Genomic DNA, 26603 nt, shown 5'->3' on the forward strand with positions numbered 1-26603 from the left:
CTCACAACCGGGGGCAGCAGCTCTTTCCGCCCACGGGTCCTATCCCCGTGCTTTAATAAACCATTTTGCACCAAAGACACCTCAAGAATTCTTTCTTGGTTGTCGGCTCCATACCACACCCCACTGAATCTCACCTATATTCTACGACCTCATCACCAAATGACGGATGATGACGGTGCTGCGGAAGGTTCCAGAGGTTCTGGGGGCCCTGGAATGGGAGGTCGCAGTGGCTTCTGTGGAGGCTTGGCAGCGGCATCTGGGGCCAAGGCCAGGGAGCTCGCGGAGGCAAGGCCGAGGACAAGGAGGTAGGTTCGGGCCCTCGCGCATGAGACGGGCCCGTGGGCGGCCCGGTAGGGCGACCGTAGTCACTGGCGCCTTTTCCCCTGCAGTGGATCCCCGTCACCAAGCTGGGCCGCCTGGTCAAGGACATGAAGATCAAGTCCCTGGAGGAGATTTATCTCTTCTCCCTACCCATCAAGGTAACGCGGGGGTCCTTTCCACCCCCCAACCCACGGGGCAGGGGCGTTGGCAGGTCTGGCACCAGGAGGCTTATTTGGCCTGGGGTCCAGGGATGGGATCTGCTCACCCCCACCAAGGCTCCACGTTTCAGGAAGGTGGGAGGGGGTTTTCAAGGGGGAATGGTCACAGGTGGTTCCTGAGCTTTCCAGTAAACGCTTTTCTTCCAATCTTGTTATCCCTTAGGAATCTGAGATCATTGATTTCTTCCTGGGAGCATCCCTCAAGGATGAGGTTTTGAAGATTATGCCTGTGCAAAAGCAGACCCGTGCTGGCCAGCGGACCAGGTTCAAGGTTTGTTAGTCACCTTGTGTGTTCTTGAGCTGCTTCTGCTAAGGGGCTTGGTGAGACTCTCTCAGCTCTGCATGGTCACGCTTGTTACTATACGCGTGGCTTTCGTAATGGGGAGAGAGAGAAAGGATCTTCTCAGGACCTCAGGGTAGCCTCATGGTGGCCACTCTTTCCTTGAGGGGTGCCACAGGTCCCGGTTGGTGGGTGCTGATGCCTTGCTGGCCAGTGGACCACCAACCATCTCAGGCTTTTCATAGGCATTTGTTGCCATCGGAGATTACAATGGACATGTTGGCCTGGGTGTCAAGTGCTCCAAGGAGGTAGCCACTGCCATCCGTGGGGCCATCATCTTGGCCAAGCTTTCCATCGTCCCCGTGCGGCGAGGGTACTGGGGAAACAAGATCGGCAAGCCCCACACTGTCCCGTGCAAGGTAGGCTTGGGGGGTAATGAGTGATGGGTCCTGCTCTGGGGCACTCTCCATAGGCCATCTCCTGACTTGGTTCCGCCCTTTGCAGGTGACTGGCCGTTGTGGCTCTGTGCTTGTGCGGCTCATCCCTGCCCCCAGAGGCACTGGCATCGTCTCAGCCCCTGTGCCCAAGAAGCTACTGATGATGGCCGGTATCGACGACTGCTACACCTCGGCCAGGGGCTGCACTGCCACCCTGGGGAACTTTGGTAAGTGGCCCACACAGAGGTTGTGGCCTCTCTCAGCTCCGCTTAATCATACTGTGTGTGTGTGCTTGGCGTATTTTCAGAGAGAGAGAGAGGAAGGCCCTCCTAATGCACGGCAGACTGGCCCCAAGTGGCCTCTCTGTTCCTAGGAGCGCAACATTCTCTATCTGCATCTGGGGTGTTGGGTAACATGAATCTACCAACCCTCTCTTGCCGTTTTCTATCTTCCAGCCAAAGCTACTTTTGATGCCATCTCCAAGACCTACAGTTATCTCACCCCTGACCTTTGGAAGGAGACAGTGTTCACCAAGTCTCCCTATCAGGTACTGCCTGCCCAGCCAGCTCGTTAGTCTAGACAAGTGCACAGGGTGCTGGGGTGTGGATACAACTAAAGCCTTTTCTGTTTTTCTAGGAATTCACTGACCATCTTGTGAAGACCCACACCAGAGTCTCTGTGCAGAGGACCCAGGCTCCAGCTGTGGCCACCACATAGTTTTATACAAGAAAAATAAAGTGAACTAAAGCTTGTTAATAGTGCTTTTTGTTTATTTCTCTTATGAGTTTAGTTGTAGCTGGGTTTAAAGGGAGATGGAACCAGTAAGGTCAGTAGGTCCAGGCTGGGGGACTGAAGGTGACACTAGAAACACGTTTCTTAATTACTCTTTATTGTAGTAGTATAGTAGCTTAGTGAAGGTGCTCAAGGAGCTGCTTTAGGCAGCAGCGGCCTCTTTGGCTGCTTTTCTCTCGGCCAGCATCCGCTGCTTCTGTTTTGCCAGGCACTTCCTGGCAGAATAATGGGCCCCCAGGTCGTGATCTGGGGGAGGGAAGTCATGGGCCAAATCAACCAGAATACAGATCAGGCTCTTCAGAAGTGGGGAGGAAACAGCTAAGCTACTGAGCAGAGAAGGGACCTAGGGTATAGTGATTCTCTTAATTACCCCCCCAACCAACCAGCACAATTTGGGCAGTGATGTTAGGGTTGAAGGATCAGGCCAGGGTGGGGGCTTGCTTACAGCGGTCCTGGTAGGCCTTGGCCACCTGGGTGAACTGCTCCAGCTCCTTGGCACAGTTCTGCCTGTAGCTCTCACCTTCCCTCTGCTGACAGGCCTTCAGCCTTTCCTGGATAATGTTGACGATTTCTTGATCGACTTTACTGAAAGAAAAAAGTGGTTTACAAGAAATCCTTTCCTTATGGTCTGTTGTCTGTCTGGCCCCTCCACCCTCAAGACCTGGGCCAACCCCAGGAGGGATTCTCAGCAGCTGACCACCATCCCATGGTATCCCTGGGGGATGAGAGCCCAACAGGAGATGCTCACTGAGCAAGGCTCAGTGTTTCCTAACTAAGGGACACCCACAGGCAAGACATACTAGTCTCTTCTCCATTGCATTTCTGCTTCAAACATGCACAAGATATCCTTTTCCTGGCACTCGGTGATGTCTGGCACACGACGGAACTCCCGGTGATAGTAGTAATACTTGTTCTTCGCATGCTGCCGCTCTATAAACTCTGTAAAGAAAAAACCCCCAGATTCCAAAGGCCCCACTGGTTTGGATAGGCCACAGTTAGAATGTGCTCTAAGGGGCGCCTGAGTGGCTCAGTGGTTAAGCGTCTGCCTTCGGCTCAGGGCATGATCCCAGCGTTCTGGGATCGAGTCCCACATCAGGCTCCTCCGCTGGGAGCCTGCTTCTTCCTTTCCCACTCCCTGTCTCTCTCTGTCAAATAAAATCTTAAAAGAAAACAAAAAAAAGAATGTGCTCTAAGCTCCATTCTTTCTCACAAGCCACGAAAAGGGCAGACTGCCCAGACGTTTCCAGCTTTTACAAAGACTGCCAATTAGACTCAACAGGTGTGGCTGGTTTACAAATGGTGAGGTCTGTTTACGGAGGGCTTCCTGGGAGCCGGGCACCATGTGTATTATCCTAGGGGGTAGGTCTCGATACAGAGTACTGAGGCCCAGAGAGAAATCAGGATTCTGTACCCATGCTCTGCAAGCCCACATCCTTTTACAGGTCCTACCTTTTACAGGTCCCCACAACACAGGGTCTTTCCCTGTAGGCAGAGGCCCCAACCCAGTTTTGCCGCCACTGACCTTCTGGCCTCAAGGTCCCCACCCAGGAACTGACAAGTTGGAACTACTGAAATCTCATCCCTCCAGATACATAAAACACTTTCTAAGAAAATGAGTGGGTCCACCGCTGTGCCTTTTCCAGATGTGGGGTCTGATCTGCCGAATTTATTCTAAGGAGCCATGGGGGCATCGCGGTACCTGGGTGGCGGGGCTGTTGAAGGAATGAACCAGTTAAATGCATGGAAGAACTGCCTGACACTAGTAACTCAGGGCAGAGTGCGCTCGCGCTGCTAACTCCACTGAGCGAGCTGAACAACACACGGGGCCACAAAGAGCTCTTTTAAACATCCGCATGGGGTGGACCAGAGATGGGGGATCTGGACGGCTCTTAAGCAGGAGCACGCACGGAGTACAAGTCACAGCACATCTAGGTTGAGGGAACCGCGGCCAGCACCTGACCACCCCGGTCATTTTGCAGGCGTGCAGAAGGCTGGCAGAGAACCCCTCAACACCCGTTTGCTGACTGCGTTCTGCCCACAATGCAGGATGCAAAGCGTGCAGGAAGAATGCGGTTTAGCAAGACCCTGGCCAGACTGCGATCCGCAAACAGCCCCTGGTATTTGGGCGAGGCCCGAGACCAGGGGTGCACGGAGGGCTCCTCAGGCGGCAGGGGCCGGAAAGCAATGAGCGGTCTTGGTGTAGGGGCGAGGGGCGTTCCTAGAGTGCAGTGAAGGTGGGGGGCGGGGGGTCCAAGGAGGCGACGGGGCCTGCAGGTGCGGACGGCGAGGGCTGGTCACGGGGGCGAAGCCCGGGGTGCGGCGGGGTATCCAGGTTGGGCGAAGGGGTGCAGGGAAAGCCGAAGGGCGGCGAGGGGCCCTGGGGAGCGGCGAGGCCCGGATGGGGTCCGTACCTCTCACTAGGGTCACGGGCCGGTCCACGAGGAGGTCGAAGGCCTTCGTCAAATAGGTTATGGGGTTGGGCAGCGAAGTCTGCGGCGAGGGCGCCGGCGTGCGGCGCGGGGGCTCAGGGTACACGTCCTTGTCCCAGCTGTCCGGCATGGCGGCGGCGCGCGGGGAGGATCCAGTATCGGACGCACAAACCCGGCCTCCACCTGAGTCCCACGGCCTAGTTCGCCCGCCGCGGAGGACGCCCTAGCGCGGCTGCGCCTGCGCGTGAGGAGGGGGCGGTGCTCGCGAGGCTCCATGGAACTTGTAGTTCGCCCGCCGCAGAGAACACCCTAGAGCGGCTGCGTCTGAGCAGGGCGACCGCCGCTCGCGAGGCACCATGGGACTTGTAGTTTCCTCGGCCTGCCCAATGGTGGGCCGCGGCAGCACCGCACACGGGAACCCCCCTTTCCCTTTCGGTGCCGCGTTCCGTGTGCTGGGCGCTGGTCTCGGCGCTTGGGATACTCTGGTGAAGAAAGCAGAGGCCCCTGCTTGCTTTCTTTTTTTCTTTTTTACTTTTCTTCGTGCTTACATTCTAAGACAAGACGGACACAGGAATCAGTAAACTATTCATTCCGTTTGGTCGGTACCAGGGAACGTGCTGGTCACTTCACGCCCAGAGGCTGGGGCCAGGGGCATGGAGCCATCAGCTCTATGGACGCACAGAGTCAGTGATCATGGACATGGCAAGTCGTGAGATCATGAACTCTTAGAAACACATGCTGGCCAACCAAAAGAACCATTTATTTATTTATTTAAGATTATTTATTTATTTATTTGAGAGAGAGAGTGCAGGAGCCGGTGGAGGAGGAGGGGAGAAGCACACTCCCTGTTGACCAGGGAGCCCAAGGTGGGACTCGATCCCAGGACCCTGAGATCATGACCTGAGTTCAAGGCAGACGCTTCACGGACAGCCCCCCAGGCGCCCCCAGAACAGAGGAATCTCAACACTGGGCTACAACACTGGACTGAACAAGGGAACCCAACAGATCAGGCCGGAGCCGCCGCTGCCGCCGTGCTGGCTCACCAGAAGAACGGGAGAAAGCAGAGACCTCGGCTGAAGGAAAGCACGGGCTGGCAGCTCTCCACTGCTACTCTAGCCAGCAGAGGGACTTGCAGACCATGTAGCAGAAGCGGGATGAGGCGAATGAGAGGGAGGCACCCACGTAGCTCGCGGCTCTGTGCCCGCCCTCTGGTTCTTGGCCTGTGCACCTGGCGCCTGGCGTCCGTCCCACCAAGGCCGCGTGTCGCACAGTGTGCCCGGCCTCAGCACCCGCGGCGGCATTCCCTTTGTGCTGAGCCTGCGGGCATCCCTCCCGTGCTTCCTGCCCGCAGGTAGCCTCTCTCCCCTGGGCCCCTCGGGGGGGCTGAGGGTTGCCCCTTCCCAGGATTGTATTCCTTTGGGGTCGCCCAAAGTATGACAAGTGGCTTCGTGAGTAACAACAGCAGCAACAGAGAATTGCGACATTCGAGTCGTGCAGAATCTTAGCATCAGCAAGGCAAGGCCTACAGCTCTCAGAGACATTTTAGGCCTGTACAGCTCATTCTCCAGGTTCAGGACTTCATAACCATATAGACTCCTTGTTCTTGGATCACAGCCATTATCACCCCCGCCCACAGCACCCCTCACAGTTTGTCCAGCCCCAGCTCACCGCCCTCCGCACAAGAAAGGAATTCCCTGTGCCTCACTGCCTGATGCCTGGACCAGACCCTCTTCACAGCAAGCCTGGAAGAAGCCCCCTCCCCACCTGGGGTTCCTTGACTCCTTACCAGGCCCAGGTGTTCTGTCCTGGGAGGGTAACACGAGGCAGAAAATAAAGTGAGCGGGACCCAGCCCCCGGGCCCTTGAGGACAGGAGTGACAAGCCTGGCTCCAGGTATCCCCACCCAGGCTGCCCATCAGATGCCCGCTTTCGCCCCGCCCCGGGCCAGGCCTGCTGCTGGCACTGGAGCCTGTGCCTGCCACAGGACATGACCAAGCTCCCCTGCCAGGGGCTAAATCTGGGAGCTGCCTGCTGTGCGCTCTGGCCCTGCCACTCGACCTCCAGCGCCTGTCGGGAGGCCCCTTCCCTGCCTGACCTACAGGGACCGGCTGCCATGGTCAGTGGGCTGGCGGGCAGGAGCCAGCCGGCTTCCTGGGAGGGCAGGTGGGCTTCTGGAGTGTCTCCCAGCAGGGATGGTCCTTGGGCCTGTGAGGGAGTAGATGACCGAGGGGACAACACGGGGCCAGAGCTCAGGTTGCTAGGCCTAGAATGGGCAGGAAGATGGACAGATGGCAGTGGTCCCCTGTCCCTTTAACCCTCAGCCACAGTGTGGGCCTGTCCCTTCTGGGCCCAGCAGGCTGAGCCCACTGAAGCAGGAAGCCTGTGGGTGAAGAGAGCTTGGTGCTGGCTCTGTCCCTAAGACACTGCCCCTGAGCCAACATTCCCTCCTTTCCAATGGACAGAGGGAGGCACTGAACACCACCAGGACCCCATCCAGGGTCTCTAACTCACTTCTCTGGGTCTGGGCTCTGGGCCCATTCAGCCGCCCCACCAGGGACACCCCAGCTTTGACCTCTCTCCCCTTCTGCCCCCAGTCCCACCGTAAGTTCTCTGCACCTCGGCACGGACACCTGGGCTTCCTGCCCCACAAGAGGAGCCGTCGGCACCGGGGCAAGGTGAAGACTTGGCCTCGGGATGACCCCAGCCGGCCCGTGCACCTCACGGCTTTCCTGGGCTACAAGGCGGGCATGACGCACACTCTCCGAGAGGTGCACAGGCCTGGGCTCAGTGAGTGGCTGCAGGGGGACACATGGGGAGGGTGTGGACCACCCCTGCCTGCCAGGGGATCTGGAAAGACTTGCACAGGCTAGGAGCCAGGACTGGGGTCCAGAAGGGGAAGCAGCCCCAGAAAGGGCAAGGCCCTGCCCGTGGGAGCCACAGTCAGGACACTGTCACTGAGCCCTAACCACGGGCCACACCTTGAGGTGTGTTCTGTGCTGGCTCACAGTTTATTGATGAGGAAATGAAGTGGTTAGGAAACCTGCTGGTTGCCCAGTTAGTAAGGGCAGGAGCTACGACTCAAACACAGGTGCCCCCATACACTTTTTGGTTAGAGTTCATGGTAGGCTCACATGTGACTGGAAGGACTAAGAGAGAGCCCACTCACCCTCTGCCCAGTCTCCCGATGGAAATTGCTTATACAACTATGGTAATAGGTCACAAGCAGGTATCGACATGGATACGACCTACCCATCCTGTTCAGGTTTCCTGGGTTGGGGCGTGTGCGTTGTACCCACATTTAGTTCTCTGTGGTTCTGCCCCGGGTAAGTGCGCTGCCCCGGAGCATTCCTTCCCCACAGGGGTCCTTCCTGCCGTCGCCCTTTTATAGCTTCCCCTCCACCCCTCCGACTTCTTAGCAGCTGCCCATCTGTTCATCTCTCCTCGTATATGTTTGATTTTAATTTCCTTTTTAAAGATTTATTTATTTGAGAGAGAGCATGTGCGAGCGGTGGGGAGGGACAGGGGAGAGGGAGATGGAAAAAAAATCTCAAGCAGACTCCCCGCTGAGCACAGAGCCGGCCTTTGCCCTTGTGGGGCTCCATCTCACCACCCTGAGATCATGACCTGAGCCGAAACCAGGAGTCCGATGCTCCACTAGCTGTGCCCCCAGACGTCCCACTCCTAATATATATTTTAAACATTCACTTTTACTTTGTATTAGTGTCAATAATAACATCTACAAAATCATTGCTTTGGGACAAATTATAGTTATTTTTCTAGAAATTAAAAATGTTGGCGTGTACTCCACTTAAGGAATCCCAACCCTACCCTTTGGGGGATGCTGCCCGGGCTGTTGGCTCTCCTAGCCCATTTCCAGATGATCTGGTGGGTAAACTGAGGCAGGGAGCAGGTCAGGCCTTGTCTGAGATCTCTAGCCAGAGCCAGCATAGACCGCCTGAGGGGCCCTGCCCAGCACCTGCTCCATGCCCAGGGCGGAGCAGAGAGAGAAGGGGCAGGGAGTGGGCAGGCTGGGGGCTGGAGGTCAGTGGGGGCACTGAGGCCCTGGTGCTCCATCCTCCCTTGGGCAGGAGGGGCTGTAGTTGGCTCTTCCACGGTACCCCCTTTCCTTATGGGCCCCAGAGGCCCTCCTGCATGCTCCTGTCTCTGGGTCTCATCTAGAAATTTCCAAGCGGGAGGAAGTGGAGGCAGTGACGATTGTGGAGACACCACCTCTGGTGGTGGTAGGCGTGGTGGGCTACGTGGCCACCCCTCGAGGCCTGCGGAGCTTCAAGACCATCTTTGCAGAGCACCTCAGTGACGAGTGCCGCCGCCGCTTCTACAAGGACTGGTGAGGGCCGCCCTCGGGTGGAGCACGCGTGGGCTGGTGGTCCCTCCGTCCCCAGCTTTGTACTGGCATGGTGGGGGTGGGCGGGCAGGAGCATGTCCGCAGTGCATGGAAGGCAGGAACGAGTGTGTGGGGGAGGTTACCTTCGCTTCAGTAGAAGATGAGTTCTAGGGGACTGGAGTAGAAACTGGCATAGAGAAAGAGAGGAAGCAAGTGTTCTCATCCTCAGCATTAAATTAGGGGACCAATTGATGGAATGTCAGAGTTGGCTCAGAGTTTCCTAGCAGCCAGGATGAAAAAGGGAAAGAGCCAGCTGACAAGCTCTTCTTTTCAGAAAGAAAGGTGTTTTGGGGCCTTAGATCTTCCCTGCCACTAAGTCCTGAAAGGGAGGCCCACCTGCCCAAAGAACCTCACAGGCACCCCCATCCGTACAGAGTTGGAGGCACACCTGTCCTGGCCCTCTGTGGGAAGTGACAAGTTTGAGTCCCTGAGCCAGAGCGGGCTGTAAGACCGCAGGCAAGCTGGCCGACCTCCTCGAGCCTCTTAGATCACGCCCCTCCCTCACAGCACCATCAGCTGGGGTAGTGCGGGGTGGAGCGGTGCCTGTGTCAGCAGGCTGCTGTGCGGGTCACAGGGGCACACAGCAAATGCTCACCAAATGCCAGTAGGCCTTGGTTTTACTCTTTCCCCTGTTACCAGCTTGCCCTCATCCAGGGGCTTTGACTTTGTGAACTTTGGTCTCTTCATCTGTAGAACGGGGACCATATGTCCGGCTTCTGGAGCTTGGGTGAGGGTTAGGCACGACACGGCGTGGTGCCCGGCCAGTACTGGCCACTGGCTTTACAAGTGGGGTCTGCAGCTCTAGCAACGTGGGCAGGTGGCGGTGGGGCTGGCCAGCACACCCCTCCCTCCTGCTTTTGCACATCTGACGCTCACTTTCGGGCCTCAGGAGGCAGGAAGGTGTCCACTCTGCAGAGGAGGAACCCAAGACCCAGGAAGGGAGGGACAGTCTGTGCTCGCAGCAGGTGGCTGGAAGCAGCCTGGGGACCCCAGGGGAGGGCCCAGCAGCGGCCTCCCCAGGGAGGGAGGGAGGGAGAAGGGAACACGCACTGTTCTAAGAGCCCTGCTTGGTGGGCTGTGGGCCTGTGGGGCCCGGACAGGCCTGGGGAGCTGGCCTGGCTGGCCCCTCTAAGTGTCTTCCGCGTGTGGCTCAGGCACAAAAGCAAGAAGAAAGCTTTTACCAAGGCCTGCAAGAGGTGGCGGGATGCCAACGGCAAGAAGCAGCTGCAGAGAGACTTCGCCGCCATGAAGAAGTACTGCAAGGTCATCCGAGTCATCGTGCACACTCAGGTCGGTCCCGCCACCTTGTCCACACCCGGTCTGCTAGCCCACGCCCCGGACCCACCCTCCCACACTCTCCTCCACCCCAGCTTCCAGGAGCCCTGGCAAATGTCAGCCTAAAAATACCACGAGCCTGGGGCATGGGCCCAAAGTGTTGGGTGACAGGCCGTGCTGGCCGGCCGCCGCCCCAGGGATGGCCTGCTGGGGGTCAGTGTGCTCTGACGGCTGTGGGGCACCCGCCATGCCTAGGGCTCCACCAGGGCCCTCACATGTCCTGAAAGGCCCGGCTCTCCTGCCAGACGTCCAGTGTAGAGGGCCAGCCACCTCCCTCTGGGGCCTGCACAAGTGTGTATGTGAGCCAGCATTCGAACGTGGGGTTTGGCTTGATGTGGGCTGACAGCTTACTAACACCTTCTGGCTTATTCTGGAACACTCCTTGGCGTCTTGTCCTCAGGGAAGGCTTGCGTAGGCCAGGAGCAGCACCCTGCCCCTCCCCTGCTTTTCCTGGCTATGCGTGTCGTTGGTCATGTCCATTTCCCTTGACAGACTGGAGCTTCCTGGGGGCAGGGGCCACGGCTGCCTGCTCAGTGCTGTGCCTTGTATGCAGTAGGTGCTCTATAAGTACTTGTTGAGCACTATGCGTGTCGCCACAGCCTGCCTCACACAGCAGCAGCCAGAGATATCTAAACGTATGAACCTCACTGGGTTCATACCCTCACTTAGAATAAAGGCCAAGCTTCTCCCCACAAGACCTGCACGGGCAGACCCTTGCTCACCTCTGACTTCATCCTGCACCACGTTCCTCCTCGCTCACCATGGTCTACACACCCTGGTCTCCTTTCCGTCCCACCAACTCCCTGCCACAGGGCCTTTGCACATGCGGTTCCCTCTGCTCCCCATAGTTTCAGATCTTCACTTAGTGGCTCCTTCTTGTTACTGGTGTCACCTCAGAGGGGTCCTTCCTGACTGCCTTATTGTCTGCCCCCAATATTCCATTAGAATACTTCACCCTGTGGAAGAATTTACTTGATTTCTGTCTCCCAACTGGATAGTGGCTCCATGAGGGCCAGGACTCTGCCTGCCTCCTTCCATGCTGTATCCCCAATGCCTAGCACAGAACATAGCATATAGACAGACCAGAGCACTGGAACATCTGTTGAATGAATGCAGGCAGGAAAGCCTGCTGGGGGTCACCAGCCAATCATGCCGTGTCTGCAAATGGGGGCTGTGAGCCTCGGAACTGTGAACAACTGGCTGTGCCCTGTCCTGCAGATGAAGCTGCTGCCTTTCCGGCAGAAGAAGGCCCACATCATGGAGATCCAGCTGAATGGTGGCACGGTGGCTGAGAAGGTGGCCTGGGCCCAGGCCCGGCTAGAGAAGCAGGTGTCGGTGCACAGCGTGTTCAGCCAGAGTGAGATCATTGATGTCATTGCCGTCACCAAGGGCCGGGGTGTCAAAGGTAGGCCTGGGTGGGGATGGTGGCCTCAGGAAGGCTCCCTGAAGGGGGTGGGGGCCAGACTAGCCTCTCAACCACTAACCCCCCCATGCAGGGGTCACAAGCCGCTGGCATACCAAGAAGCTGCCACGAAAGACCCACAAGGGGCTGCGCAAGGTGGCCTGCATTGGCGCCTGGCACCCTGCCCGCGTGGGCTGCTCCATTGCCCGGGCCGGGCAGAAGGGTTACCACCACCGTACAGAGCTCAACAAGAAGGTGTGTCCACAGTCCCGGTGGTATAGGGACACTCATGACCAGACCCCAGTGGGTGGGGTGCGTGACCCAGACACTGCTTGGCCCCCCACAGGCTCTGAAATACCCCTGCCAGTGCCTGGGTCTAAGCATACCTGCTGGTGGGTACAGACATGCCCTTGGCTCCGGAGACCACCTGCTGCCTGCCACATGGCCTGTTCTCCTGGCAGATCTACCGTATTGGCCGGGGGCTGCACAAGGAGGATGGGAAGGTGGTCAAGAACAATGCGTCCACCAGCTACGACGTGACTGACAAGTCCATTACACCACTGGTGAGCGTGCGTGGCGTGCGTGTGTGAGCAGGCGTGTGGGGTACTGCCCTTCCCCAAGAGCTCAGGCCCCAGAGAGCGGCCACTTGGGTGAGCAATCCCGTGCGAAGTGTCCTCTGCAGACGGCTTACACTCCAGCTGCTGTCACGGGTGTGGGTGCAGCAGCGGCAACTGTGGCCTTGGGCTTAGGCCACCCGTGTTCAAATCCCAGCTGCATATGCAGCAGCTATGGGGCCCAGAAGAAGGGACTCCGTGTCCCTGAGTCTCAGCTTCTGGCTCACTAAAATGTGGACTGTGAAATGAGGTAAGGAAGGACTCAGACTGTGGCTCAGATGCTGTCCTCATTAGTGACCCAGGGTGCTGCCCTGGGGCTGGCGGCTGGCTGCAGTCATTAGGGCTTGCAGCTGCCCCTAACTCGACAGTGGCTTGGTGCTCTGGATCCTGACCCATGTTCCCGCAGGGCGGCTTCCCGCACTATGGAGAGGTCAACAACGACTTCGTCATGCTGAAGGGTTGCATTGCGGGCACCAAGAAGCGGGTCATCACGCTGAGGAAGGTCAGCGCCTCTGTGGTGGGCCGTGGGAGGGTTGGGGGGGCTGGCCTCCCTGTCCTGCGCCTTTCTCGGAGGAGGGTAGGGATGGGAAGAGCAAAAAGGGAGGGGTTCTGGCAGGAGCTGGGTGAACGAGACCTTCCCGGTGTGGACTGGGGGTGGGGGAGGCGGTGGGGGAGGACCTTACATCCGGCTCTCCTCTCCCACGACCCCCAGTCCCTCCTGGTGCACCACAGCCGCCAGGCCCTGGAGAACATCGAGCTCAAGTTCATCGACACCACCTCCAAGTTTGGCCACGGCCGCTTCCAGACAGCTCAAGAGAAGAGGGTCTTCATGGTGAGCCCACCCACGCCTTGTTCTTTGGCCCCAGCCCGCACACCCATGCCGCGCGCGGAGCGGGGCCGCTAGAGCAGATGAGCGCGGCGGGGGCGCCCCCGGCACGCCTCCCCCCATGGGGCTTGTAGGAGCCCAGCCCTGGGCACTGATTCGAGCCGCAGCTGGCCAGGGGCAGTACTGCCGGCTCGACCTCCGTGGCTAGCGCTCCTGTCTCCTCCAACCCTCCAACCAGGGTCCCCAGAAGAAGCATCTTGAGAAGGAAAAGCCAGAGACCTCGAGAGACCTGTAGGCGGCTTGCGATGGAGGGAGCCTGAAGGAAGCGCAGCGCGACCCCCGCCTGTGCCCGCTGTCTAATAAAATGCGGACGCGACTGTGCCCGCGTGTCTCAGAGTTGGCAGCACGGAAAGGCGGGTGGCCCGCGGCTTGACTCGAGGAAGGACCCTGCCGCTCGTACCATCCCCAACCCAGCGCAGCTCAGCGGCGCCCCCTGGCGCTCGGGCGGGGCTTAGGGGGCGGGCCCTGCGCCGGGTCTCTGCGTCCCTGAACGTGATTGGTCCTCTGGAGGGGCGTGGCCTCGTGTGCGCCCGGCAGGCTCCGGGCAGTGATTGGTCCTCGGGAGGAGGGGCGGAACCCCGGGCGCGGGCCGGGCTGCCGCAGGTCAGTGGCCTCGGATCTGTCCCAGGGGTCGGATGCGGCGCTGATCTGCTGGCGCCATGTCCTTCTGCAGCTTCTTCGGGGGCGAGGTTTTCCAGAACCACTTTGAGCCGGGTATGCTCTGTGACCTCCTGGGAGGACAGGGGCGGAGCGTGCATTACAGGGGGCGTCGCTGCCCTCGAGCGGCGGTGGAGCCCTGGAACCCCGGAAGGGCAGACCCACGGGGGGCGAGTGTGGGTAAAGGGAGTCCCGGAGGAGGGAGGGGCCTGGGGGCCTGGAAAGTAGGGGTACCCGAGGGGAGAGGGGACACTAGAGAGAAGGGGTCGCTGACTTCGAGGAGTGCGTGAGCGAGGCGGTTTCCGGGAGGAATCTGTGGGGTCATGGTACTTGGAAGGGGTGACGCCGGTGTGGGGTGGGGCGGATCCGGATTAGGATCTGGACTTCAGCGGGACACGATGGAGGATCTTGTCCAAAGGCATCCCCGGATGATACCCCTGCCTTTGCCCCTCCCCTGTTCCTGGGACCCGCAGGGTAAGGCGGCAAGCACAGAGCGTTCCCTTCGGACCCAGTGTGCCCGCCTGGGTGCTTCCCCAATCTGCCCAGGGCCCTGGGGTTGGGCAACCAGCACAGCCGCCAAGCCACTAAGAGCCAGTGAAGTTTGACCAGGCATCCCAAGTGGAGGCGGGGGGAATAGGGGTAGGGGTGTTTTGGGGCATGGACAACCGTCAGCCCTGGCCCCGGGCTTTGAGAGGCCTTGGTATGTACCCTCCTGGGCTGTGCCGCCTGGTAATGGACTAATTTGGTAAAAACATGCCCACAGGCAAGACTAGGGCAGTGCTGTCCCTGGGGTGGGATCTGTTGGGTGTCAGCCCCCTAGGGGGCTGGGCTGTGACACTGGACATCTGTGGATGTCAGCTGTGACATAGGAATCTCTGGGCAAAGACCTCCCCTGAGCCCTTCTGGCTGTGGGACCCCAGTGGTCCTCAGGCTGCTCTGCCAAGCTGGAAGTTCCGTCCCACAGCAGCTCCTTAGTCCTTTTTGCTTCCGTCTCCAGTTGCTGGCTGAGGCTGAGTGGTTGATGGACTCCAGGGAAGGCTGTCCTCAGGCTGGGCTGTGGGTGCTGGGTACTCCTGTAGGGGCCCCAAGTGATTACCTGTTCTGCGAGTCAGTATTACAACATCTTTTCTCCTTCCTCAAAGTGATCTTTTGGGGACAGGTTAAAACCTGTTCTCTTCCCTGGCCCTCTGTCTTCCTGGGCCCTCTGTCTGGCCTGGAGACCTTCTTGTTGGGACCATTCTCTTCCCATGTGGAGAGCAGGCCAGCAACTGGGAGTCCAGCTCAAGGCTTCATTGGGCATCAGGAATGGCCACTTGGGAAGAGGGGAGCTGGGGCCCACAGGGGTGGGCATGCTGTGTCCTCATCAGGCCACTGGGCTCCTTCCTGACTGCACACCCTCGAGTGGAGTGTTCTGTATCACTCAGTTGCCTCATCTCTAAAATGGAAAAGTCCTCTTAAAAAAACAAAACAAGGGACATCTGGGTGGCTCAGTGGGTTAAGTGTCTGCCTTCGGCTCAGGTCATGATCCCAGGGTCTTGGGATGGAGTCCCGCATTGGGCTCCCTGCTCAGCGGGGATTCTGCTTCTCCCTCTGCCTCCCTCTCTCTTTCTGACAAATAAATAAATTAAAAAATCTGAAAAACAAAAACAAAACGGGAAAAGGGGTGCCTGGCTGGCTCAGCGGTAGAGCACGTGACTCTTGATCTCCAGGTCATGAGTTCAAGCCCCACGGAGGGCATGGGCGCCCGGCTACTTAAACAAAACGGCAAAGCTAAAACGGAAAGGTGCACCTCACAGGACTACTGATAAGAGTCAGTGAGATAAGTGAAAAGCGACTCTCCTGGGCTCCGCATGCTAAGAACCGCTGGGTGTGAGCTCACTGGGGTGTTCTCCACAGAGCCAATACGCAGGCCTGGGGGTGGCAGGTGGGGGCGTGGGGAGGATGTGCAGGCTACCCTGCAAACGGGGACACTGCTCTGTTCTCCTAGGCCTGAGGATTCGGCAGCTCACCCCAGAGAGGCTGGAGCCAATGTGTGTGCCTTTGCCTTTCCTCCTGCCCCAGGTGTCTACGTGTGCGCCAAGTGTGGCTATGAGCTTTTCTCCAGCCGCTCAAAGTACGCACACTCATCCCCGTGGCCCGCCTTCACTGAGACCATTCATGCTGATAGTGTGGCCAAGCATCCGGAACGCAACTCACCTACAGCCTTAAAGGTGGGTGCAGCAGCAGGGGGTGCCGAGGGGGTGTTGGCCAGGGAGAGCCTGAGGGCTGGCCACTCCGTCCTTCTTTGTGCTTCCCCCCACAGCTCTAGGGGCTTAGAGTCTGTCTACTCCAGGCCTCTGGCCTCAGCCAGGGGAGCTGCTCCCCCAAACTCCTGGGAAAGCCTGGGGTCCTGATGGAAACGGAAACAGGACCGCTTTCCTGTGCGGCTCCAGGACGGAAGTCAACCTCTCCTGCCAGCAGTTACTTTGGGAAATGGGTGTGGGGAAGTCACCATCTACTGATGGTAGGAGGGGCCACTGCACAGTTGTTTTGTGGTCTTGCCAGGTGTCCTGTGGCAGGTGTGGGAACGGGCTGGGCCATGAGTTCCTGAATGATGGCCCCAAGCCGGGGCAGTCCCGCTTCTGAATATTTAGCAGCTCGCTGAAGTTCATCCCGAAAGGTGAGGTCGCCTTCTGGCAGCTGGCACAGGCCTGTGACATTTTAGAGGCCCAGGGGTGGGGGCACACTGTTCTCGTCCACTTACGGTGACAAATCATGGGGGTCCCAAAGCACACTGCCCAGGAGCTGCCCAGGGCCATCCCAAAAGGTGGCTGCAGGGCAAGGACAAGGGGGCAGGTGTCCTGATTCATCACCTGTGCCCCGACAAAGGGCATCTGAGGGTGGATGTGGCAGAGGGTTTTCTGTGCAGGCCTGGCCCTTCCCGGAGACCGGGGGGCAGGCAGGGACGGTGGGTGGGGGCTGTGTGGCCACGAGCTTGCTGCTCAGCCTCTCTGAGCGGGCCCCCTCCTCTGCACAGTGGCTGTGCTCGCAGAGCGCCTTCACAGGCCTAAGGACAGCTGCACTGATGTGGTGCTCCGGGGCCTGGTATGCAGTAAGTGCTCACATGTGTGCTTCTGTGGGCCATATGCTTACTGCGGGTTTCTCCCACTCTAAACTTTTCGTCAGCCAGAGTGGTGTAAAGTGAAGAGAGTCTCCTGCTTCCTGAAAGTTTCCCTTGTGCCACTGCACTGTTGTGGAAGACCTTATACGTTAGCACCTGTTTCCACTAACTGAAAGAAACCCAAAGAGGATTTTCACTATGAGAAAAGCCGTTGCCTTACTAATGTGGGGAACGTGTGTATAGCGTGAATGAAACATAAAAGCAAGTGGCCTAACTCGAGCTTTGGGAAAGCAGGGCTCCGTGTGCTGGCTGTTCGGGCAGCTGTTTCCCACATGAGCTTTATCTGAGCGCGACATCCCCTCTGACCTCACACAGGTGCTCACAAGCCAGCCCACGTCTCTCTGCACAGCCAGCCCCTCTGGACTCCTCACTACACTTTGTAGCTCAAATCCCAGCTCCCCACATGCCGCCAGCAGGATCGTGGCCAGTCTCTAACCTCAGTCTGTTCCTCTGTAAAATGGGGTTGCTGACAGCCCGTGCCCGCTGTCGTCCCTGGGGAAGTGGGGGGAAGTGAGGGTGTTGGTAGGGCTGGCGATGATAGGGTGTGACATGATTCTGCCCTTTTGTAATTAGTGTCCTTTGTCCTGTGGAGGAGGAAGAGACTGGGCTCTCCTGGGGATCTCAGGGAAAAATGGGACACACAGACTCCCCCAAGCTGGGTGCCTGGGTCCTCCCAGCTGCCCTGTCCTGCAGGCTGGAGTGGGCTGGCTAGAGCAGAAGATGGAGTCTAAAGCGTAATGTAGCAGTGACTTGTGTTTCTCTGCCCTCCCTCCTTTCTTTTAGGCAAAGGAAATTCTGGCTCTCAGGAGCCATAGGCGGGCAGAGCGTACCCATTCCAGCTGGACACTGCCCTGTGGTCACACTCCGGCCATCCCACCTTGGAGTTGGAACCCCAGACATTCAGACAGGGGAGGGGGTTAGCTGGAACATCAGGGGGTGTTGGCTCTGCGCGTGTTCTCTTTGGGAAGAGTGCTGGTTTTCCATGATGGCCCATAGCCTGCTGCCATGATGGGCCTGGAGGGCCCAACTGTGGGCTCACCTTAGGCTCCTGCTTATATGGGAGTCTAAAGGAGGTGGGCTCTAAGCCTAGCTTGCCCTCGAATGATGGCACACCCCACCTTCTCCTCAGCCCACTGCCCTCTCCCTGCCTGTCTGGACTCATCACTTTGGGACCCGATTCTGAGATGGGCTCTGGCCCTTTCCAAAGCTCGTGCCCATTCTCCCAGGTCATGCTGGGAGACAGAATGCAAAGGGAGGCAGCCCTTGGCGGCTGCCCCAGCTCCGGTCACTACATGATTCACTCTGGTTAAACCCTTCCAGGCAGCCAGAGTGGTGAAGATCTGTGACCCGCTGGAGGAGCGGGCCAAGGGGACAGACCTCTGGTCTCTCAGTTACGAGAGGAGAAACCCTCAGCCCTGTTTCCCAATCTGGCCGGGTGCACCTTGCCTCACTCAGGCTGAGGAAAGTGGCTGTTGCTCCATTACCCTGATTGTGCAAGGCCAGGGCCGGGGAGCTCACAGCCCAGAGTTCACACCTTCTCACGAGCGGGGCTGTGGCTTCTTGCGCACGCTGGGAAGCTCTTGCCGCCTGGGACGGTGGGTGACGCCAGAGCCCCTCCCTTTGTAACTCCTCCCTGGAGTCCTCAGGAGATCAGTAAACAAATGGAACCCAGGCCTGATGTCTTCATTCCCATCGGGAGCCAGGACACCTTGTTTCACTTGTCCCACAAATATTTATCGAGTAGGTGCAGACTGCTGCTGGGAGGCAACCATGAGGCAGACGGGCCTCCCTGCCCCTCAGGGCGTTCCGGCATGCTTGAGGAGACAGGACGTTACCGTCAGGGGACGGTCCAGCTGTGACTGTCTACGGCAGAGCAATGATGCTAGACTGTGTGGAGGGGCAATTAGGGGGCTCATGCTTTGGCCCCCCTGGTCAGGGAGGAGAATGCCGAGGGCAGGGTCATCCCAGTTCAGCAGTGACAGGTGAGAAAAGCAAGAAGAGCTTCCCAGGTGGTAGCATATAGCAGGCAGAGAGGCCCCGGGAGGGCCACAGACGCATGCTCCTGCCCTGTAGGGGGAGGTCACAATGCCAACCGTGGGGAGGTAGCCTGTCCTGCAGAAGAACCACAGGATTTTTCCAAATGCTATGGACAAATCCAGGAACGTGTGTAAGAACGGATATTAAGAGGTGGGATGGTGGTGAAAGGAATATAAAGTTGGATCAGGCTGTATTTATTGACAGGGGCTCACCAAGCAGAGATTCAAGGTTTAATGGTGCAGCTCAGGGGATGAGAGGGGCTCGAACTGTTTGGTTGCTCTGTTGGCCGAGACGTGACCCAGAAGGCTGCCTGCGCTAAATGGAGGGGACGTGCCAGCACTGCCTTACTTTGATGGAGGGGAGGGTTCAAAGGCTTAGGGCAATGGGAGTGTCAGAGTGGATTTATCCTTTAAAATCCGCTCCCCCACCTCGGGGTCCAGAGGACATGCCTTTCACCGTGACTGTGAGGAAGCCCCAGCATCTTCTCGAGGCCAGAAATTACATACAGGACTGCCAGTGAGCTGGGAACACAAAGTGCAATGGGGTCACTGGATCCCGAGGGGCAGCGGTCACGTGCCAGCATGGTTACTGGGACTGCCATGGAGTCGGAGCGCCGGTCAGCATGGTGTGAGACGCACGGAGCTGGGCGGTCAGCTAGCTGCTCAGGTGTTCCTGGAAGGGAAATAGGTGCGAAGCCTCCTGAGCTCTTATCTGAACGAGCAGAGGTGCTCCAGGTCAAGGGACCAGAAGTCTAACTGGAATCCTAGAAGTGGAGAGTCACGATCCCTCCTCAGTCGGTTCCCAGCCTTGAGCCAGTGTACAGACCCAGGGAGGGAGGGTGCCCATGAGGACGGATCTTGGTACATTGCCCAAAATTGTATAATGTGAATCTTTCTCCCAGCCTTCCCCAAAAGGACCTACACTGGGCTGGCTCTGTACTGGGGAAAAGGAAATAATCAGACCTTCCGGGGACTACCCGACACGGGCTCTGGACTGACTCCAATTCCAGGGGACACACAGGCTCTGTGTCAAAGGAGGGCTGATGGAGGCAGGCGGTCAATGGACTTTCAGCTCAGGCCTGTCTCCCGGTGGGCCCAGTGAGTCCCCAAACCCTTCCTGTGGTCACTCCCCAGTTCCGAAGCCATTGTGGGAGCGGACATACTCAGCAGCTGGGAGCATCCCCATGTTGTGAGGACTGGGGCCTTCAGGTGTGGAGACAGGGGTGGTGGAGGAGGGATGAGGTTGCAATGGCTGGGGAGGGAGGGGTGGGGAGGCTGGCGACACCGTTGGCCATTCCGCTCATTCCTTCGTGACGGGACTCCGCTCTTGCCCCACAGGCCTGGGGTCCCTGCTCTGGTGTGCGGTCACTGGTCTGCAGGGGCTGCTGGCTCACTGTGTGACCTTGGGTGGGGCACTTAACCTTGCTCTGTGGAACCCAGCCTGTCTCCTGGGTGGGGGGCGGGGCAGGGTGTGAAGGCAGATGTGTGGATTCCGAGCAGATGTCACTCTGTGGCTTAGATTCCAGACACTAAGTTGGTCAGTGGTCATCTGCGTAGAGGAAGTTGTGCAGCAGTGGGCGGGCTCGGCACTGACAAAGTGCCAAGGACCATGCAAAAGCACCCCATTCAGGAGGGGCTTGTTGCTGTTTGCCCCTCCCCACAGCTTGGCAGCCTCCCTCTCTCGAAAACATCTCTGTCTCTGCCCTGCTGGGGGCCAGTCCTGATTGCAACTGCTACAAAGACCCCCCTGCCCACCCTGGGACTGCAGAGCATGTGCCCTCCAGCCCACGATTCCACTTCCTACCTCTGCCTGAGTCCTTCCTGCAGGAACCGCTCTGTGGCCCAAGTTGGAACTGCCCTAGTCACCCGGGATCGTCATCAGCCCCAGGGCACTGCCCAGCCCAGCCTGTGATCCGCACACTCCGAGTCTAGCAGCCAGCCTTGGCCAAGGGCAAGCCCACTGTAGGTGAGCAGAGACTGAATGCTCAGTGCGCTCCCATAGGGAACATCGCCCTGGGTCTCTACCCTCACTCTTGTCGGGCAGGCACTTGTTCTGCAGGGGGGGAACAGGAGGCTCAGAGATGGGGAGGGGCTTGCCTGAGGCCTCAGGCTGTCTCTGCCCCCACCTGACCCTTTCCTCTATGCCCCAGATGAGGAACACTGGCTCTGGGAAGGTGGTGTCCACCTTTGAGCAGAGTGTGAAGGCAGCAAGCATGTTGAAGCTGCCTGGGGGTGGGGAGGGAGCCGGCTGAGTGGTTAGCCTGAATCTCTAGGCCCAGGGCTAGGACGGACTTTGGGCTTTGCTCACCTCTCCCAGTACTCCTGACTCACCATGTCCCTGAGTGAACTTGGTCCAAGAACAGGCTGGCCTCCTGCGAACCGGGCTGATGTGTCCAGGGCATGGCCCTGGGGCCAGCTCTCCAGGGCCGGCTCTATAGCAGGGTGGGCTGAAGGACTTGTGGGGGTCTTGGGCTGGAGCTGGGGCTGGGGAGGCTGGGAGGGACGCTGTGAGAGCAGTGCCTGACTACCTGGGCTTCAAGCACACATCCACACATCCAGGTTCCCCGGTGGTGGGGAGGGCTGGAAGCAGGGTCCTTGCAGGGGTGGTGGGAGAAGGGTAGGCCCCAAAGCCCCGAGGTCCCCTTTGGTGAGGAGCTTGGATATGGATGGCTATGAGCAGGGTCTGTCTGCTGGGGCCCCTTGGGAGCAAGGTGTCTCCTGTGGAATCATGAATCTCCCCCCACCCTCTTCCTCCTGCTGGGTTACCCCATCACCGTTGGCTTGCAGCCCCCACTTCCTCCTTGAGAAAGGAAAGACTTTGAGAACCCAGCTCCCCACTGTCCTGCACCAGTGCCCCCTTGCGTGCCAAGTGGAACCTGCAGGGCATGGCCTTGCAGCCAGGGGTTCTGTTCAGGGGCAGAGGGCTCCTGGTGCTCTGTCAACACCAGTCACCCGCAGCCGGCAGACCCGCGCACGCGGGGGCACGCAGGGCAGGGGACTGGGGGGAGAGGGAAGACCTCTGTCTGGGGTCCCACTGACCCCCTGCAGGGGCCCTCGGCACAGGGCATGATTGAACCCACAGTGCGGCGGGTTTGTGCTCGCTCACGGCTTTCTTCTTTTCCGAGTGACAAGTGCCCGGGAGAGCGGTGACCCCGGGTGTGTGTGTGTGTGTGTGTGGCCGACGGCTAGGTCCCAGGAACCCCCAGACTCCAGGCCTGTTTGTGGGCTGGGCCGGCAAGTGGGACGAGGCGCCCAGAGAGGTCAGTGAAGGTCACCGCCAAGCCAACCACCATGCCCCCACCCTCATACGAGGTCCTGAAAGTGGACCCAGGGCGATGACTCCTTTCCGAGTTCACCCGTGCTCCACGACCCCTCCCCAGGTAGGGACGCAGGGACCGTGCACAGCACCCACTGGCAGGGGGCGAGCTCGCTCCGCCCTGCGTGTGCGCCAGGCCGGGTCTGCGAGACCCTGCAGTTCCCCGAGGCGCCGCCAGGGGCGCAGCGGCGGCATCTCCGACGACAACTGCAGGTCCGAGCCCCAGCCCAGGGCCCCGCGACCCTGACGCGCTCTGTGGTCAACGCCGGCGTTGGGCTACGCCGCCCCAACATGCCAGTACCCGGGACACAGGCTGAGGCCTTCTGGCGTCCGAGGGTACAGGGGCCCCATTTGGTGGGCCTCACGAAGGTGACGGTGCAGGGAGAGCAGCCGGAGTGGGACAGCTGCAGGGGTCGCGGGTGCTGACTGGAAGCTTCCAGCCCTTTCTCCAGGGCAGCCTGGCGGGACCCACCCGTATCGACGCCCCTTGCCTCCTCTCCCCGCGGCTCTTCCACGTCCCGGCCCACCTGGGACACCAGGTTCTGGGCTTCCACCTCCCACGCATCTTGCCCATGTCTCTCCTCCACAGTTAGCTAGCCTCCCCCAACCAGTCTGATCTTTGCAAAATCATAGACCAGAAACTACCCTCAGTGGTTCCCCCAGGCTCTGCTGGCTCTGGTCCCACAGACGCCGTTTCTCCAGCTAGCATGGATAGCAGTGTCACGCGCCATCACTATGCAATTTCTGCTATCCCCGGCCCCCTCCCTGGGCACCCAGACTCTTGCACCTGGGCCTCTAGGCCAGCCACGCTCCATTCTAAAACACGCCCCTGTGGTCCTGCCTTTGCCAGTTGGCTCTTCCTTCTTCCTCATTCCCTCCCTATATCCCAGAATCCTTCTAGAAGCCTCTCCTGGTGGCCCTCTCCTTCCCCCACACCCCAGGGGCCCTGGGCAGGTCTCCTATATGTGTGCACAGCCTGGGTGCCTGCGGTCCCCTTGCAGGTCTCACCCCTCCCCAGGTCAGGGACCACAGCACGTTCATCTCATTCTTTCCCAAATGCTGAGCCCCATGGGAGGCTGCACATAATAGCAACCGAGGCACAGACATCAGACTGCGCTGCCTTCTGCCCCCTCCCTCTGCAGGGATGAGATGCCAAGCCACACGTCTGCATGAGTGTGTCCGTGGTCTGGGAGATGCAGGGGCCCCAGGATCAGTGACCACCCTACCCTGGCCCTAGGGTTCTGCTTAGCAGAGCTTAGGGCCGGAGGCACAGAGAAGACAGTTGGTGGGCCTCCTCTGGCTGACAGGAGGGGAGGGACGGAGGCTTACCTGCAGATAGGCTCCCTCCACCCCAAGCCCTCATGGCCCCCCAAGGTCTGTCTCCAGGCATGATTTGTTCCTTGTAAAACCGCAGAGATTATCCACGCTTCGGCCCCTGTCTTCATGTCTTACCATGTTTCATTTCCAACGAGGACGTTTACAAGCCCCTCTTGACTTCAAGGCAGCTGCATTTCGGGAGCGGGAGGGAATAGGCAGGAGATAAGGCCCGATGGGCTCTGCACCCCCTTGGTGCAGTCTGCCTGTTGCCCGGGCTGCCCCCTCCACCTCTGATTCCAGTGACTTTTTGTTCCCCTAGTTTAGACACTGTGGGTTTTTGCTGGGCCGCCATCTCTGAGCCAGGATCTGCTGGTGTGTGTCTGGAGGTGGGGGAGGACAGGGAAGCTGGAGTCAGAGGGAGGACGGCAAGGGCCGGTGTAGAGGACAGAGTCGCTGTTCTCTGAGGAGGGGGTGGGGGGTCAATTTTCCGGGTCCTCTAGTCAGACCAGGAAACTTGGTGGGGAAGGGGACGAGTTTGAGGCGCCTGCCCCAAGATGCTCTGCCCTGGCCTCTGGGTTCTGGGTCTCCCTTGAGGGCCAAGACCGACGAGACTGGCTGCATGGCTGTCTGTATGTCTGTCTGGCCAACTGTGGTGCTGGAGTGCTTCCCTGGAAATGAGGGGGGGATGGAGCGTGGCCTTCTCTGGTGTCCTGTCCACCGGTCAGGCTGGACTTGCTTCTGGGACTAGGTCACCGGTGTGTGGAGAGCTGCACACTTGGGGCTTCCCACACTGGGGAGGGTGGCAGGGAACGAGTGGCAAACCTGTGAACACGCCCCACCGTGCGCACCTGCACGCACACACACCCCACATGCACACAGTCCCGTGTCCTGTGGAGAGCACGGGCTTCCTGAGCCTGCACCAGCTTCCTTGCTCCCGATGGAATGTGCTCCCAGTCACCGTCTCGTCCAAGGGGCCTCTCGCCAGAGCACAGATGGCTAGACCTGCCCCCAGAGCCCCAGTACCCTGATGTGGGGCCATTTAGATGATACCCAGCCTTCCCCATGATGCTGAGTGGCTTCTGTGTCCAGAGGCCTGGCTTGGGGCTGTGAAGCTGGAGGAGGTGGGGATGGGGTGGTGATAGAGAGAGTCCTATGTCTCTGAGACCCTTTAGATTCATCTTGAGGATAAAGGCTGTTGCCAGCACTCCCCTCTTGCAGAACGGGGACTGCCAGCCTGGAAGGATTGCTGTATTGTTATAAAGGGAGCTGATCCAAGCTGGTTAGGGAGAAGCAATTTACAGGGCCCTGTGATGGGTCCCAGGAACCTGCATCCTTGCCCACTCCTGGAGAAGCAGGGGACAGTGGCAAACAGCCCTCTGTCTGTGCGGATGGCTCCAGGAAGACCCAAGGGAAAGGAGTGAGTGTGGCCGGAAGCGAGCTGGTGGCCCTCCCTGCGCAGGAGAGGGGTCTGGCCCCTTTCGGCAAACCCTGCAACCTCGGGCAGGCTCCTGGCAGGTGTGTGACCCCTCCATGTGGCTACTGATCTTGGAGGCCCTCCTTCTTCCCCACTCCTGGCCAAAAGGAACCTCTTCGTCTGTCCCTCCTGACACTGGGAATCTCGTCTGCCCGGAATCTTGTCTGCCCTGGCAAAGCCTTCTGTGCCCCGCTGTCCCCAGGGGGAGCTGGTCATCAGGAAGCCAGGCCCCAGGAAAGTCTTTCCTCTCCAGTCCGGTCTCCAAGGAAGATGAATTATGAGTAGTGAGGTCTGCCAGGGCAGGGGCAGCTTCAAGGCACCCCTTCTTGTGCTGGGGTCCCTGTCACACGTCCACTGCCTCCTTATCATAAAGAGCTTTGGGGCTAGGCACCCGGAGAGTTGGGGGCTAGTGTTATCTTTGCTTTCTAGAGTAGGAAAGTGAGGTTCAGAGAGCCTTGATACCTGCCAAGGTCCCCTGCTGGGAGGAGGCAGAGCTGGGCCTGACTCAGCCTCCAGCAGGGAGAAGTCCTTGCTGTCAGTACCACTCTGTGCTGCACCCCCCCTACCCCGCGCTCCCTACCAGGGTGAGGTGGGAACAGTGGGCTCCGGGGGTCGGGGGGGGATAGTGGGTAGACATCTCTTAGGGGTCCCTCTCCAGCAGGAAACCGCATCCTCATGTGCTCGGGCAAATCCGGCATCTGAAGAGGAAAAACCCCACACAAATCAGGGACAGCTGGTCCTGCCCTCGGCGGCGGCCCCCTCCCCTGGGCCCCCTGGCAGGCTCCAGAACCCCCGCAGACTGCGAGAGTGGGTCTAGGGGGTAAGGGTGTGGTTCCAGGGAAGGGAGTTCCTAGAAGCCCTGCATGTGTGGACTCTCCCCCAGCGGTCCCCTGTGGAGGGAGGGACTGCACGGTGTTAGTGATCACTTTCCAGAGTGGGGCAGCTGCTTGCACACCCCACCCTGCTGCCTGTGGGGGCTGCCGCTGCGGGTGCCCACCCTGGGGAGGGGACAGGTTGCGAAAGAGGTGGAGAGGAGTGTGGGGGAGGCGCGCACACACAGCCTCTTGCAGCCACACACGCACACACGCACACCCACGCACAACCAGTCCACTAGTCATTCAACAAACACTCATGAGTGCTTACCATGGTTAGGTGTGGAGCCACGGAAAGGATCCAGACTGACTCCATCCCTGCCCTGGCAGAGCTCATGGGTAGGTGGAGGAGAGAGATGGGGGACAAAATCACCCACGAAGGAGTAATTACAGTCTGCGAGGGGACTCCGTCATAGCTGGGCAGCTGGGCCATGGGTCTGTGAGGCCAGCCTGGGCCTTCCTCTCACCATGACCTTGCTCCCCAGGACTCCCTCCCTAGACGGGCCCTCTCTGTCCCCCTCTGCTCTGGCCTTCCCTGTCATCTCCCCCAGGGACGGTGTTAATTGGTCCAGCAGGCTAAAGCTCAGGCCGCCTCCTTTCCCCAGGTCTCCCTCCTCCATGCCAGGCAGCACATGGAACCCGACTAGCTCAAC

General features: G+C 59.2%; 4 protein-coding genes, 1 long non-coding RNA gene and 2 other non-coding genes across 9 annotated transcripts; 5 read left to right on the plus strand and 2 right to left on the minus strand.

Moving 5' to 3' along the window:
• Positions 1–159: 159 nt before the first annotated feature.
• Positions 160–2008, plus strand: RPS2 (ribosomal protein S2). The gene is given in 8 exon segments (XM_008696736.2): positions 160–241; positions 244–305; positions 390–479; positions 703–810; positions 1065–1238; positions 1324–1483; positions 1712–1803; positions 1893–2008. Coding segments are annotated over 8 exon segments (849 nt in total). The 3' UTR covers positions 1974–2008.
• Positions 866–999, plus strand: LOC121104078. The gene has a single exon (XR_005836456.1). It is a non-coding gene; the product is annotated as a small nucleolar RNA SNORA64/SNORA10 family (small nucleolar RNA).
• On the plus strand, positions 1510–1642 carry LOC121104079. Its single transcript, XR_005836457.1, has one exon. It is a non-coding gene; the product is annotated as a small nucleolar RNA SNORA64/SNORA10 family (small nucleolar RNA).
• Positions 2009–2124: 116 nt separating the features above from the next.
• Positions 2125–4720, minus strand: NDUFB10 (NADH:ubiquinone oxidoreductase subunit B10). Its single transcript, XM_040635539.1, has 4 exons — positions 4460–4720; positions 2849–2987; positions 2494–2633; positions 2125–2294 (listed from the first exon to the last, which is right to left on the minus strand). The coding sequence occupies exons 1-4, from the start codon at positions 4605–4607 to the stop codon at positions 2191–2193; spliced, it is 531 nt and encodes a 176-aa protein (XP_040491473.1). The 5' UTR covers positions 4608–4720; the 3' UTR covers positions 2125–2190.
• RPL3L (ribosomal protein L3 like) lies at positions 4606–13439 on the plus strand. Its single transcript, XM_040634453.1, has 10 exons — positions 4606–4632; positions 7071–7263; positions 8656–8824; positions 10036–10171; positions 11435–11621; positions 11713–11873; positions 12080–12181; positions 12639–12734; positions 12945–13064; positions 13297–13439. The coding sequence occupies exons 1-10, from the start codon at positions 4606–4608 to the stop codon at positions 13351–13353; spliced, it is 1248 nt and encodes a 415-aa protein (XP_040490387.1). The 3' UTR covers positions 13354–13439.
• Positions 13440–13675: 236 nt separating this feature from the next.
• Positions 13676–18606, plus strand: MSRB1 (methionine sulfoxide reductase B1). Of its 3 annotated transcripts, none has more exons than XM_008696734.2 (4): positions 13676–13832; positions 15837–15985; positions 16320–16434; positions 17719–18606. In XM_008696734.2, the coding sequence occupies exons 1-4, from the start codon at positions 13778–13780 to the stop codon at positions 17748–17750; spliced, it is 351 nt and encodes a 116-aa protein (XP_008694956.2). In that variant the 5' UTR covers positions 13676–13777; the 3' UTR covers positions 17751–18606. The 3 variants fall into 3 exon arrangements, with proteins under 3 accessions (XP_008694956.2, XP_040491474.1, XP_040491475.1); XM_040635540.1 differs by lacking the exon at positions 17719–18606 and adding an exon at positions 17251–17690; XM_040635541.1 differs by lacking the exon at positions 16320–16434.
• Positions 18062–25755, minus strand: LOC121103852. The gene is made up of 2 exons (XR_005836146.1): positions 20135–25755; positions 18062–19644 (listed from the first exon to the last, which is right to left on the minus strand). It is a non-coding gene; the product is annotated as an uncharacterized LOC121103852 (long non-coding RNA).
• Positions 25756–26603: the final 848 nt, after the last annotated feature.

The sequence above is a fragment of the Ursus maritimus genome, unplaced genomic scaffold, assembly GCF_017311325.1.
Source record: "Ursus maritimus isolate PB19 unplaced genomic scaffold, ASM1731132v1 scaffold_2, whole genome shotgun sequence".
Taxonomy (NCBI): domain Eukaryota; kingdom Metazoa; phylum Chordata; class Mammalia; order Carnivora; family Ursidae; genus Ursus; species Ursus maritimus.

Bases quoted from the DNA above. Each gene is read 5' to 3' on its own strand.
- RPL3L (XM_040634453.1), top strand. From the start codon at position 4,606: ATGGCGGCGGCGCGCGGGGAGGATCCA. The intron at 12,182-12,638 runs GTGAGCGTGCGT...ATGTTCCCGCAG, and splicing joins ACAAGTCCATTACACCACTG to GGCGGCTTCCCGCACTATGG. The intron at 13,065-13,296 runs GTGAGCCCACCC...CCCTCCAACCAG, and splicing joins AAGAGAAGAGGGTCTTCATG to GGTCCCCAGAAGAAGCATCT.
- NDUFB10 (XM_040635539.1), bottom strand. From the start codon at position 4,607: ATGCCGGACAGCTGGGACAAGGACGTGTACCCTGAGCCCCCGCGCCGC. The intron at 2,988-4,459 runs GTACGGACCCCA...TTTTCTTTACAG, and splicing joins GCCCGTGACCCTAGTGAGAG to AGTTTATAGAGCGGCAGCAT. The intron at 2,295-2,493 runs GTAAGCAAGCCC...TCCCTCCCCCAG, and splicing joins CAAGGCCTACCAGGACCGCT to ATCACGACCTGGGGGCCCAT.
- MSRB1 (XM_040635541.1), top strand. From the start codon at position 13,778: ATGTCCTTCTGCAGCTTCTTCGGGGGCGAGGTTTTCCAGAACCACTTT. The intron at 13,833-15,836 runs GTATGCTCTGTG...CTCCTGCCCCAG, and splicing joins CCAGAACCACTTTGAGCCGG to GTGTCTACGTGTGCGCCAAG. The intron at 15,986-17,718 runs GTGGGTGCAGCA...CCTTTCTTTTAG, and splicing joins ACTCACCTACAGCCTTAAAG to GCAAAGGAAATTCTGGCTCT.